General features: G+C 41.0%; 1 protein-coding gene across 2 annotated transcripts in view; it reads left to right on the top strand.

The window, feature by feature from the left end:
• Positions 1–14,554, top strand: part of LOC143286979 (uncharacterized) — a 29,654-nt gene extending 15,100 nt beyond the window's left edge. Inside the window, exons 2-11 of one of the 2 annotated variants that reach the window (XM_076594970.1) lie at positions 306–1,099; positions 1,489–1,578; positions 2,751–2,889; positions 4,398–4,497; positions 5,066–5,121; positions 5,542–5,633; positions 6,924–7,050; positions 7,548–7,744; positions 8,122–10,290; positions 10,802–14,554. In XM_076594970.1, coding sequence (XP_076451085.1) covers positions 306–1,099; positions 1,489–1,578; positions 2,751–2,889; positions 4,398–4,497; positions 5,066–5,121; positions 5,542–5,633; positions 6,924–7,050; positions 7,548–7,744; positions 8,122–10,290; positions 10,802–10,822 — 3,785 coding nt within the window. In that variant the 3' untranslated portion in view covers positions 10,823–14,554. Of the gene's footprint in view, positions 1–305; positions 1,100–1,488; positions 1,579–2,750; positions 2,890–4,397; positions 4,498–5,065; positions 5,122–5,541; positions 5,634–6,923; positions 7,051–7,547; positions 7,745–8,121; positions 10,291–10,801 lie in introns of those variants that run through there. The other variant, XM_076594969.1, reaches the window with a different exon arrangement.
• The last annotated feature ends 164 nt before the right edge of the window (positions 14,555–14,718 follow it).

Raw genomic sequence — 14,718 nt, 5'->3', positions numbered from 1 at the left:
GTTACACTTTTGTTGTGGAAGTTTTACTGTAATCATGGTGATGAAGGTAATGTTTGCCTGCCATGTAATGATGTATGCACATTCATAGTTCTACTCTCTCTTAAGCACAAAATACATACATGTGCACTTGATATTGTACACTTGAAGTTGTGCATATCTAGTGACTGAAGATGTAACATTTAGAAATTTAGTTTTAAAATGAATTGATTTCAGTATTGTTTTGCTTATTGATGTTTTTTCAGGGAAGGTAACAAAATGTAAATGAATTGATACCATTGCTATTGTTTTATTTTCATGTTTTCCAGGGAAGATGCTTCAGTCATCGCCAGAGACATTGTTGAAGATATTGTGGAATCTGTCTGTGTGGACCATGCTGGAGACGCTTCACAGACCAATAGCGTGGCTGAAAATTCTTCTTCACAGAGAATCAAAGCAGCAAGCCTTGGACAACAACACTGCACAGACACATGTGTTGGAAGATGTCTGCGAGAGTGTGGGCCCAGACAAGGAGGAAGCGTCTTCAGTGAGCTCTGGCATCAAGCAAGAACTGATGGATGAGGATAGCTGTGAAGCACCAGGTCAAAGTGATAGGGGCTGGGGGGACAAAGCAGAAAAAGAGACAAGTGGACCAGATGGGGAACACACTGGGGGCAACACCAGCCCAGTAGAGCCAGAAAACGAACAAGGTGACACAGACAAAGCAGCCGATCAGGTTTCCAGGAAGGAAGAAGACGTGACAGACTCGAAAGAAACCATCAAAGAGGAAGAGGAAGCCGACAAAAAAGATCCGAACCTCCACTCAGAGGAAGAACCCCCCAGACATCGGCTCCGTCCCAGAAAGGTGGAGCGAGAAGACACGGAGGACAGCCAGGATTCCAGGGCCTCTAGCGTGAGCAGCAAGGAGGAGAAGCCGTGGGAGCCGTGGAAGCCCACAGCCTCTGGTGACAAGACCGGGTGGCACCTGATTTGTGAGGTGGTGGAGGACTGGGAGCACCTGGCCTCTCTGCTGGACGGTGGGGGTCTGCGCTCTGAGAAGATGCTCCTGAAGACGATCAGCACGGACTTCATCCCTGAGATCCCCAGCATCCAAGAGGAGAAGGTTGGTTGGAGGAGGATTTGTTTTGATGTTAGGTTCTTGTTGATTTGTTTAGATTTATGGGTTGTTGTTTTTTTCTGTTCAGTTTAGTAATGACTTTTTCTGTGCTTGTCACACCTGTCATGTGGTCTTCCACAGAAGCCATTGGCACATACTGTTATCACACTAACACAGTCTCTCTTCCTTCTCTCTCTTTCTCTGCATGCACACACACATTTAGACCATTTCACTTGTAATAGTTGTGTACCAAAGAATGAATAGAATTCCAAATTATTTGGCAGGCGATGTGGTATCTGTTCTGTTAGTGGATAAAGTCTGTCTTCTGCTTTGTGTTACAAGTATCAAAAGCTTTTTTTTTTAAAGTTGATAATGTATGTTCTCAAATTTCACAGGAGAAAGAACGGAGGCGCAGAAAGAGGGAAATGGCTCCTCGTCGACAGTCAGCCAGGCTTCAGTACAGAAAGATTGAACTGGATGAACAGGTGAGCCATGTCTACTGACATTGACACAGGATTCACACAGGTTTTAAAAGAAGTCTGTCTCAGTTGTCTGAGGATTTCTGTAAGAAATGACAGTGCCTTTTTTTAAGTCATTCAATCACAGTCTTTCAAAAAGACCCAGGCATGAAGATGTTTTAAATGTGGGTTTTTATTTTACTAATAAAAAAACAACAACAAAACATATATGGTTTTTGTCACTGTTAGTGATAAAGAATAGCTGCAAATATTCCACCTGAATTTGAATGAAAGTGAAATAATGATATCTAAAATCTTAAGCCTGAAGAAGCGTTGCAACTGAAATGCTGGCACTTAAGATGTCATGCATTTCATTTGGGTTCCTGGCAATTTGAATTGTTGGCCTTTGGTATTTTAAAAAGTGTTTGAAAAGTTAATCGGAAAAAGAGGGCGATAACCAGCGGGACAAAGGGGAGGTTACCTACTTCCGGGAGGTTATCGGCCGTAGTTTCGTCTGCTCCGCATGGGCGGATAGTTTGCACAGGACAGGAATGTCAGACCCCTGCCGGAGTCTGCACTAGTTGGGTCACGGTTAAGTATGTGTAATTAAAAATTTTGTGATTGTAAACCTGTATGAACTCTGTAGACAGAGAACGGTTTCTTGTTATTGTTCCTGTATTTTTGGTAGTGTGGAATGGAACACAGTTTGACTTATATCTGCCCCATGCATCTGCCATTTGTATGTATGGAAACTTGTAGCACAAGGTATACACATCAGTGCATACAAACATGTGCGTGATTAATCAATAATTTTATTGCATATGAATAAAAGGAAAAAAAAACGACTAAGAGAATAAGCTGTTTTTGTAAAAGAGATTGTTCAAAAATAGAAATTGGGCTAGTTTACAGCACTTTATATCAACAAATGAATAAAAAAAATTTTTAAATATACATGTATAAAGATAAATAAAAAGCACCAGCGGAGAGTAATCAAAGAGATCAACTTAAACATTTTTTTCACTCCTGCACTGTACAAAGTTTTACAGTAACAATGACTAAAAGTGTGATTACACTGTAGATAAGCTGTCACATAATTATCAGTAATATTTTGCTTGTGAGAGTTTGTGTGTTCTTTTGTTTTTTTTTTTTTTTAATTGAATAAGAAAAAAAAAGTGACCTGTGTGTGTTTGTTTTTCCAGGGTCGTCTTCTCCGTGAAGCACAGGAAGAAGAAGAGCGTGTGAAGGCGCAGGAGGAAGAAGAGAGGAAAAGGAAACTGGAAGAGGAACGCCTGGAGGAGCAGAGACGACAGCGGGAAGAACGCGAACGTGCCAGGGAAGGTAATCACATCAGAAACTGTTGTCTTTTTCTGTTTAACTCACTCGGGACGACAAGTTTTCTCCCTTGCTTTTCCCCACAGACGGCCCATTTGTAAGGGTTTGGAAAAAAAAATTACAAAAAATACAAAATACTGTGTAAGAAAATGAAACTTTCAGAACTGGTTTATTACGTGTTGAGCTATTACATATAAAAAATATCAAATTTCTCATCTTATTTTTACAGTTTTGCCATATGTAGAAAATACTGCCAATTTTTCACCCCGAATCACCATACCCATGCTCGCTTTCTGCATTAAATTCGCTTTCTTCTTCGTCATCATCCACCTCTTCAATGTCCGACCCTTCAGTTTGTAGCATTTCAAGTACTTCGGCAACCCAAAAACATTGCCGTCACTGCCTTGTTTGCATCACAACATTTTGAGAAGAGCCCGCTTTGCTGACAGGCTGGCACACGAGCAGACTTTGTCAGCGTGTGTGCGAGACAGGCCACACATCATAGACTAACCAATCGTACTGTTCGATTGTGGAGTGACCCAGAATAGCGCACTCTGCTTGGCTAATCACAAAATCACGTGTACAGCGCATGATGGAATTTTACTTTCGGAGAATGCTATTCCATTCCTTCGTCCGAAACCGAATACGTTTTGTGAAGGAATGCGTGAGCATTCCTTCGTCCGGAAAGAGTTAAGGGTGGTGTCATAGCGTGCAGACTTGTCTTTATACACTATACTTCATCTGTTTTGAACATTAAAAAAGTAATAGAATATAAATAAATAAATCAATCAATAAACTAAGGGCAAATGACTGATACTGCATAACCCAGTGTGCTGGTTAGGCTTTGAGAAAAATATTTTGTTAAAACTGTTAGAGAGACTGTCATTATTAAATTAGAAAGAATTGTTTATAACTATTGAATTGAGAATTTCGCCCAGGGAATGAAAAACTTGTCTTAAAAAAAAAAAAAATGTTCAGAAATGTTCTAAACTGTGGGCAGTAACTTGTAAGAAGGCCATGATTTAAACTTAGATTCAGATTTTTTTTTTTTTTTTTTTTTTCACTCTGTAGCAGGCATGCCACTGATTTTTCTTTTCTTTTTCTTTTTGTTAGCCTGTCCATCCCCATCTGTTGGTTCAGTTGGGTTTTAGGACAGGACCTTTTCTCCTTTGTAAACATGATATAGTGTTTATGGTTTGAAATAAAAACTGGACCTTTCAGCTTCTAAACACGTCATCTCACATGCAATAAGTAGCAGTTGCAAAATGTGATGACAAGACAAAAATCTTGTCTCATTTATATGTTGTCAGCTCTCTATGTGCATCAGTGTGTGCAGTGGGGAAGAGGTTTATGACATTGAAAAGACTTCCCATAGCCATGCACTGGACATTGTTTATGCCATTCTTAATGTGTAGTTTAGGGTTTTCTTTACTTTTCGTTTTGTCTGTACATTGTGCATTTCTTCTTGCATTTTCAGTTTGACAGTGATGTCCCTGACGTTTTATTTCTTTCAGAGAGAGCAAAACGGGTTTTGCTGCGTGAGGAAAGAGCACGGCTGATAGCTGAGGGCAAAGAGATTCCACCTGAACTGATGAATGGCATTAAAAATGATGGGCAAGTTCTGCTTTTTCAGTCTCTGTGTGGTGTGTGTGTGTGTTAGAATACATAAACAGGTGTCTATGAATATAAAATATTTTTTCTTAAGGGGGAAAGAAAAGAATAATTTTGTTAAACACAAGAAAAGAGATTTCTGAGAAGTATTGTTCCATAGTTCTGTTCCCAGCAAAACAGTATACCACCATTCTGAAAGACCTTGGGGATGGTTGATCTATCTTTGGAGACATTTCCTTTTTTCCCCAGTTTGCTTTCATATGAAGCCATTTCTTTTCATCATGTTCAAATTCAGGGTCAGGTTTACATGACTACACAACACTGTCACTGTACAGCTGTTTTGTGAGATGGCTCTTTGATTTGAGATTCCATTGTTTTTATTTCAAGATAGTAACATGGATTTTGTTTGAAGATAGTCAGTTATGAAATAGGGTGGTGGTGTTGTTTTTTTTTGTCAGTTGCTGTGATTTCATTGTACTTTTTTTGTTGTTGTTGTTGTTCACATAGTGTTTGTGTTTTGATCATTTTTTTAAGTCTCTTATAATTCAATATTCTTTTCTTGCCTGTGCAGCCAAGCATCTGAAGAGCAGGGTTTGGAAGACGAAGTGGTAGCAAAATTACAGAAAGGTGAGCTGTTGTGTTTGAAACCAAATACAGCACCTTCTTGTCTCTGTTGGTCTGTTGTGTGTGTGTGTGCATCTTGTTCTCTTTCTCTTACTGATTATGTCTTGCTTCTTTTGTATTTTATGACCTTGCGTATATCTTTTATAGATATAAATTGACTTTATGACAAAGAGACAGTATTGAATCAGTTGGTTTGTGTAGAGACTGCCATCTTAGTGTTGCGACAGAGAGACAGTCACTGTATCGGTTGGTTTGTGTGAGGAGTCCCATTTTGGTCTACGTTTGTGTACTTGGGTTATTTGTGTTTGATACTCAGAAGATCAGTGCATGTGGATGGGAAAATGTTATGACCACAATGGAATGTTCTTTAAGTTTTCGGTATGGATGATTCCAAACTGAATGTATTAATCATTTGGATTTCAGTGTTGACACACTGCATGAAGCACAGTGAGGCGTGGCCGTTCGTGGAGCCTGTGGAGGAGAAATTTGCACCTGGATATTTTGACATTGTCAAGGTAAGCAACTTAAGTCTGGCATGTATGGGTCTGCGTTCTGTGGGTGATAACTGAAAAATAGAACAGGATTATGTTGCGTGATTTTACCAAACACCAGAAAAGAAAGAAAGTCTCCTGCAGAGTCGGTTTCAGAAATTTTCACCAGCGGTTAACTCAGTCTGTAATTCTTTTCAGCTAATTTAAATCTTTTTTTTAGTGTGATGTTTGATCAGCCAGTTCTGTGGCATTACCCTACATGGTCATCTTTGTCGTGCATACACAGCCACACCCAGGTTGGTCTCCTGTTGTCCCACCTCCACTGACTATTCCACAGGGAACTATCAGTATCAGGTTGTCAGGAGACTGCACCAAAGACTCTTCACTGCTGCTGAGTCACTTTGGCAGTAGTCAGCCGTGCCTGTTCTGATTCAGTCTAATCAGAACACCACCACAGACAGCAATACTTGTTTAGTCACAGAGCCAGCCCGAGTGGGCTACTCTTAGGGAGTGAAGACTTGCCACCTCATCTCTCGAACGACAGCCCCTTGCGAACTTGTTGACGCACAAGACCTTGGCAGGAGCTCACCACATGCTTGGAAATGGAGGGAATCAAATAAATTTTGTGTTTGGTTTGGGCTGGCTGTGAAGACAGAATTGATAGCGGGTTAGAATGACTGGGTAAGAAGATAAAATTGATAGCGGGTGGGAGTGACTGGATCAGATTTTGCGGCAATGAGGAAGGTTCCTTTCTCGCAGCATGACAGGATGTTGGTTGATGGTTGATGTGAAATAACAGGAAATGCATTTTTGATACTTAATGGCGCCTGTCCTCAGAGGCCAAGCTCTAAGCACGTTTTAAACACGGTCATTTGTACAACAGGCTGCCTACCTGGGTACGGCTGACAGACAGCTGCCGCTTGTGTTCATCATTCGTTTCCTGCGTCATTTGGTTAATTTCACATACACACATGCACACACACACACACACACACACACACACACATGTGTATATGAGAGTGGATTTGACTTCCAGACTTTGCCACGGACAATTCTTTTGTTGCTGTAGGTTTTTTATACATGCTAAGTCCATGCTGCACACAGGACTCAGTTTATCATCTCAAAGAATGACTAGCCTCCAGACCTCTACTCAAGGGTCCAGGGTAAGAGGAGAAAAATCCTGGCAAGTGTGGGATTTGATCCCACACACCCACAGATTCTCTCCCTTCTAAGGTGGACGTGTTACTGAATTAGGCCACCACTGCAGGTTGTGTGATTTGCGAAGTGGTGAGTGTGTTCATGCGCTGTGTGCAGGTGCCGATGAACCTGTCAGAGATGGAGAACAAGCTGGAGAACAACAAGTACACCAGCAAGGAGGACTTCATCGCCGACATGGACCTTATAGTGGACAACTGCCAGCAGTACAATGGAGAGGACAGTGGTAGGACTTTGTTGGCTTTGTGTCAGTGTCTGTGAACGTACTGTGTCAAGAGTCCAGAGGTCACTAATGTGAACTGAGATTGTACATTTTTATTTGATGAAGGTTGGAAGCTTTGAAATGTTGCTGTTTGTAACATTTGTTTCTCATGATAAAAACTGTTAAGAGGGTGTGAACTAATCCAAGGCACAGAGAAGTGATAAAGGATCAATACCATTATCTTACTTTTTATTCTTGACCTTTTAGTTCTTGATGACAGTGGTTTGTATTATAAGTTGTCATTGTCTGCCTGCTTGTATCAGTATATGTGTCCCTAACAAACTCTAGCAATTTTTTTTTTCTAAAAAAATATTTATTTGGATTCACTCTAATTTACATTTTAGCTTGTAGTTTGTTCTAATGATATTGATGAGCAAGGTAAATATTTGATTGAACTGGATGTTGTACTTTTTCATTTTATATATGCTGACTTCTACATCAGTTGTTGGACTGTTTGCCAGATTTTGCCATGATGGCTCGCAACCTTCGCAACGCTTTCCACCGGTCCTTCAGGCGTATGTTCCCTGTGGTGCGTGTGAAGAAAGAGGATGAGGATTTCATTATCAACGGCAAGGATGTTGGTGTGGGACAGAAGTACCGTGTCAAACGGGAGGCCAGTAGAAGAGCCAGTGAATCCTTCCCCAAACTTTTGTCAGAGGTGATTTTTTTTTTTTAAATCTTTTTTAATTTTTCTTAAATTCATCTTTTTTGTTTTATTCAACCTACTTTATTTTGTTGCTAGAATGTATTAACAGATTTGTTGTTAGAATGTATTAACAGATGTAGCATTCACGCAGTGTTAACAACCAGTATTTGGGAAATCAGCCGGGGAAAAGAATATTTGTGGCACAGAATATATTCTTTATTTGCGTTGTTTATGTTGTCACTGTCATATGACATTAGGAATGGAATTATTGTGGAAAAACCTGTCGCATGGGAACCATAAACACTGTTAGATGAAAGCTTGATAAACTAGTTTGACTTGAACATTCATTGAGGCCTTGTGTGTGTGTGTGTGTGTGTGTGTGTCTGCAGGAAGACAATGAGATTGTGACTCGCTACAACAACCAGCTGGTGACCTACCGCCCCATCCCATGCCACCAGAAGAGGCACTACACCCGCTGTGTCACAGAAGAGTCCAAAGAGGAGTCTGCAGGCAGCACCTCACGCCTCGATGACGACAGTTTCTGCGATTTCAAAGGGTACGAGTCGAAACTGCACCGCATCACACTGCCTGACCCCGTGAAGAGCGCCAGCCCCGGCACCATGGTCATGGACTCCATGATTCAGTCCCGACGTCAGGTGGTAACCAGCGCACGCCCCTCCAAGTTCCAGTACTCTCCTGGTGACCAGGTGTTCGACTATTGCCGCAGTCGGAAGCTGCCCACCAACTGGAAAGACATGCCTCCGGTGCTGGAACCAGAGGTCCCAATCCCCAACGAGGAGAAGCCGGCCACGGGGACTCCGGTGCCGACGTGGAGTTACCGCCGCGACACCTTGCCCACGGTGGCGGAGGATGGTCCGCCCAGGCTGCGTCGCATGGTGCCCAACCCCACCGCCGGCAAGAGGCCTGTGGTCAGCTCCGTGCAGGGACCTCCGGTTCTGGAAGCCCAATCCCCTGTGGTGTGCAGCAGCAGCGGGGGGGTCACACAGGTCATGTCCGCCATTCACCACAGCGGGGGCACAGTGAGGACCACCGCCGTGTCGTCAGCCCCCCCTCCTCTCTCCACAGGCACAGCGGCACCCAAACCTCCGGCCGCCCCCCGGGTGATGCGTATCTCCAAGGAGGACTACCAGCGCCTACTGGCAGAGAACAAGATCAAGATTGTGCAGCAGGCCCCTGGGGGTCAGGGCCAGGTGGTCAAGCTGCAGGCGGGCCTGCAGATCAAAGCCAAGACAGTGCAGGGCATCACTGCAGCATCTGCCACCGCCACCCTGACTAAACCTGTTGTGGCTAGCTCTGTGTCAGCTGCCTCTGTGACTAAATCAACGGTGTCTCCAGCTATCAGTATGTCAGTGCAAGGGAAACAGTCAGGAGAGGCTGACAAGTCGTCGGCATGTACTTCATCATCATCAAGTGTAGCTGGTGCAGCATCATCTTCTGCAACGTCTGTGTCGTCTTCATCTGTGCGTGTGTCATCTGCTGTCCCTGTGAGTTGTGCAGCGTCACCCCCAGTGCCCTTATCCACTGACCCTCCACAGCCCCTCTCCCCAAGCCAGTCCCCTCCTGATGCTGGCTCCAACACACACACAGCCCCCTCACACACCACTTTGCTGTCAGCCAGTCAGGTGGCACCAGCAGCAAAGAAAAAAGTGATAGAAAGTAAAGACAAAGAGGGCACTCCCAATACCAGTGAGCAACAGTTCAGTGGCTATGTCAGTGGACGTGCACAGTCTGCCAGCAGTGATAAAAAGAGCCAACAATCAAAGCACAGTGCTTCAGACAGTGGCTTAAACGGCACAGACGATCATGGTCGGGAAGGTGACCGAACACCCAAAAGTTGCAAACGCAGGAACACGGACGATGATGACAGTGACATTCCGCTGGCCAAAGTTGGTCGTTCCTCAAAAACCCAGCAAGATGTCTCAGAGACCAGGAAAACCAAACCCAAAGAGCAACCTACCACAGCCGGTGATGACAGCCCCAAATCCACCATGCCCAAGATAAACTTGAAAGGGCTGTCCTCCCAGCTTGCTAGTGCCATGGCTCAAAAACGTGATAAGCCCCCATCAAAGTCATGTCCGCCCCAGTCAAAGCGCAAAGACTCGAAGAGCTTGCGTTTCAAGGGGAAGGAATCAGCACCAGACCAGGATCCTTCCCCCTCCCTTGTGAACCAAGCAGCAACCAGCGATTCTCCCAGCAGGGAGAGTCCCCCATCCACTGACCCGAGGGAGGAGTCTGACATGGAAATGGAGGAGGTAGTGGAACCTCCGCTGCTGGAACCAGTGTCAGAGTCAGAGTCAAGGCGTGGGAAGGCAGGACTGTTTGAGTCTGTGGGCGGTGAGGTGTCCCCAGAGGGACCGGACAGGACCCGCAGCCCACAGCTCTCTCCTTCTGCCGACAGGGTCACCTCTGCAGGGTCCAAGGGCAGCGCCCCGGGGTCAGGGTCAGGTTCAAAGAGCAGCAAGTCTCTGCTGAAGCACGCGGACAGCAACATCTTCCAGCGCATGCTGGACTTCACCGGCTCAGACTCTCCAGAAAAGGTAACATGATGGGTTTGGTTGTGGATCTCCACTGTGTGATAAGCTGTTTTGACAGCTTTTTGTGTTAGTAACTTGCTACTTTACCATGTTTTTTTTTTTTCAGTTTGGATTTGTCCTGGACTGTTGACATGATAATGTGTTAGGTGTGATCTTTTTTTTTATGTCAGTTTGTTTATGCTTCTCAAGAGTGGATCTTTTTAGACAGTGTTTTGTCATACATTTTACACACACACACACACACACACACACACACACACACAGTGACACACACATAATGACTCTCTCTCTCTCTCTCTCTCTCACTCTCTGACTTACCCACTCACTCATATTGATGACAAACAAGCTTTGGTGTATTATTAGCGAAATACCTCTCATCCATTCCTATTTGTGGAATTGATTGAATTTATTCAGCATATTGTGCAAATGTGACTGCCCATTTTGTGAGTTGTGTGAAGCATAATCTTATGTCACTAATAGCAACACTTGTTTTCTGATTTTTTTTTCTTTTCAGTCGTTCAGTGAAGACCACTGAGGGGACCTGAACTGACATTGCCAAGCAAGACTGTGACTTGGCTGTGGCAGAGAGACAGAGAGAAAGAAACCCAAGGACTATGTCATGCTACGACAAAGTGAAGTGAAATGTTGGAAAGTGATACGTACATATATGTATATATATATATATATAATTTTTCCCCCCCTTGAAGGAAAAGGACAAGACTCCTCCAAACTGAAGTTTCAAGTGATGCTTTTCCCCATCACCACCACGACTAGCACCACCGCCACCACCTGTCTGTGCCAGTTGCAGTATTATCATGTAGTTATTTGTGTATTGAACTACTTTGAAACAGGACAGAGTAGTAGACACTTCCCACCTTCTAAGTTCAACAGAAGTGTGTTGGAGGTGAAGCATAACATACACAGAGGTAGTTCCTCACTCACAGCAGCACTACCACCAGTGCCAGTGTTAGCAGTGCAGCAGCTATTCAACAGTGGTCTGTTTTTGAAGGGAAAAGCTAGGTAAACCTACCTTTGTCAAGTTTGTGAGGTCATGCTAAATGGAATTTGGATAAGCAGTTTATATGTTTGAAAAAAGTATGTATACAGTCATTGGACTTGATCTTTTTTTTAGTGGTACTGTAATTTGCCTTTTTCTACATTTATTTTTCTGATTAACTTGAACAGCATTGACTTCTGGACAGAGACAGAAAGACCGAAAAACGGCAAACTTTGTCACACAGATGAGTACCTGATTTACATGATGGAATTAGTTGTACAAGCATTTTTATAGCACATATTGCTGGCTAGATTGAAAGGATAGTTAGCAGGGAATGTTTCATTGGTAATTTTTACTTTAGTTTCTGACCTGTGAAGCCTCTGCTCAATAGCAGTTCATTGAAAGAAACGGCATCATGAAAATGATTTATCATGTTAAGAATATTGAACAAGATAGAATTACAGTTACTCTGTATTGGAGGAAAAAACACGTAATTTGAACAATTGCTGTTTACCCATTTACATGCAGGTAAAATAAAAAATATTAAAAAATAAAAAAGAGGTACAGCTAATCCAGAGGTTTCTCTTCTCTTTTACTCATTTGCCCTGTCTTATCAAGAACAGCTTTTCTACCTTTATGCTTTGCATTAAGCGAGTTACAAATAATCATGAAACCTTTTTTTTAAAATAGATTTTTCTGTCATAATGTTTTATAGGTCAAAATAATATGAATTGTCAATAATAATTTTTTTTTTTTACCACATCTGTGTACATATATATATATATATCAAAAAGTAATCTTCAGCAATCAGCATTATACAGTGACCATGGACAGTGATCATGTGATTAGTGAAATAAGGTTTTGATAAATTCTAAGTGTGAAATGAACACAGTAATGGCAGAACACAATGGTTCTTTATCAGAGAATGAACTGTTTTGCTATTTAATGTTTTCTTTCTCTTTTACTTGAATTGGCTACTCCTACTGTGATAGAAATGTCAAAGCTGAATAGTTTAATGGACAGGCAAAGATGGAATGGTTTCCATACATGTACTGCTGAAGTTTTGAAATGCACAAAAGAAACTTAGAAACTGTGCTGAATAGAGCAGCACACAGCCTTCCAAAAATGACACAGAATAACACATTAACAGTCAAGAATTCAAACCACTGAAATTTTTCTCATTCAATTCACATACATTTAAGAATGAGGGGGGGAAAAAAAGAGAAGAAGAAAAAAGTGCACCCAGTTCTAAATATTGCTACTGGCATTGACCTGGACAAGTTCTGACTGGCACCAAGGAAAATGTAGGGCTGTGTGAGAGCAGCTTTTGCTGCAGTGACATAACAGCTGCAGGCAGAGGAAGTTAAGCATGGATAGGAAAGGGGATGAGGAGAGTGTATGCAACATCTTGTTCAGCATGGACACACTTTGTTTAATCTTGTTTGTTTTTGAAAATGTTGGTTTCTGTATAGATATAAGCAGAAATAATAATGTTGTACCATCAGAGTAGGGTATTAGTTTTGTTTAATTCTGCTTTGATTTTTATTGAGACATTTTCAGTGGGTTGTTTCCAAATGGACAGAATCAAGTAGGATGACCTACGTCTCTCAGAATTGGATTCACCATTTGTCATTTTCATCAGGAAGAAATGGGGCATAATTGTGAAGTATTAAACTAAGTTAGTTGTCAGAAACATATTCATGCTGGGGTTTGCTTCTGTTTCTCCTCCTTGCTGACTTTGTATGTAATTAAATTGAGTTAGTTGTCAGAAACATATTTATGCTGGGATTTGGTTTTGTTTCTGCCTCTCCCGGACTTTGTATATATATTATATTCACTGCAAGATGAGGAAATTCAAGCACAAATCAAAGAGGTGTTTTGTCCCTTAGTTCACCAGCCTGATCCACTTCATTCTGTATAAAGTGCAATTTGATTTATTAAGCAATTCTACATTAAAAGAAAATGACACAAAACAATTGAATTATAGTTCAGATTTATTAATATAAAAAAAAAGAAGAAAAAAAAAAGAAAAAAAAAGGGTCTGGCGAGTAAATAGATCTGAGATTTATACAAAACGTGAGAAATCTCTTCTTTCCCAGAGGATGGAAGGATTGTGGATGGTATTTTTTAATTTCCTGTCACTGGATATGTCTGTTTAAGATTATTCTGCTTTTTTGTTTTCTTTAGCAGTTTTCTGATTTTTGGTTCACAGGCAAGGGCAGGAAAACCGGTCAGTGAACTTTTTTTTAAAGATGAAAAAAAAAAGATTCTGAATTGAAATGTTTATGAAAAAAATGAAAAAAAGGAAGCAGAAAAACCCAACCAAAAACAAAAACAAAAAAACAACAAAAAACCATGTGATTTCTACACATAATTATATTTAAAGTGAAACATATCATGTTAAACTACTTGTTGTTCATTATTGTGGATGGTGTTGTGAATTGTAGAGGTCTCTGTTCAACCTTAACATTCATGTGAACTGTATCCTGCCTTTTTCTATCTTTGGTTTAAAAAAAAAAAAATGTATGATGATGTCAAATTCAGTGAGAATATTAGACTTGTTGCTATTCTTAGGAAGTTTGTATATTTTTCATGTCATGATTTGTATAGAACTGAATAAAAAGGAAAAATAATGGAAGGGGTTTGTGCACAAAAATGGGAAAATTAGTAAATTTATAAAGAACTTTGGTATTTTGTGTGTTAGTTTGAGAATAGTATGTTCTGCTTATTGATTATTTGGTAAAATTTTGTGACTTGGTATGTGGTGGTAGTTAGCTGACTGCTGTTGACTATATAGCAAGGGGTCTCTCTTTTGATCTGTCGGTGATTTTTGTTTTTGGGGTTTTTTGTTTGTTTTTGTTTTGCCACCTCCTCCATTCTCATTGACGTTGCATAATTTTTTATGTATTCTGATCGTAGACAGGCACACCCATTTTCAGAGCTCTATACTTATAATGTAAACCCCCAGCAATTTGTATATTTTGAAACTTCACAAGGAACAAAAGGGTTGTGAAACAGACTGTAATACGATTTCATTTTCATTGACAAAAACCACAACTTGGTGAGCTGTGGATATGATTATAACAAAGATGGCATCCCTTCTTTGTCATGGTCCAGTGTTTCTTTTGTATTCATTATTTCTTGAAGATTTATGTGTCTTTTTTTTCCCTTTCAATTCACATGATGAATAAAAATGATAGAGCAAATTTCCCTGTGAAGAGAGAATCAGTAATAATGTTGTTTTTGAGTAAATTGTGAACTTTGGTTTTTGGGGGGTGTTTTTTTTTTATTACCTTATTTTGGTTGAGAGATTTTTTATTTTTTATTTTTTTTTTTTATTTTATTTTTTTTTTGGATTACCTTATTTTGGTTGAGAGATTTTTTTTTTTTTTTTTTTTTTTTTTTTGACACGTTTTTTAAATTCTCCAGAAATA

The sequence above is a fragment of the Babylonia areolata genome, chromosome 10 (genome assembly GCF_041734735.1).
Source record: "Babylonia areolata isolate BAREFJ2019XMU chromosome 10, ASM4173473v1, whole genome shotgun sequence".
NCBI lineage: Eukaryota > Metazoa > Mollusca > Gastropoda > Neogastropoda > Buccinidae > Babylonia > Babylonia areolata.
Note: the sequence above shows the minus strand (reverse complement) of the source record. Positions and strands in the feature narration are given on the sequence as shown.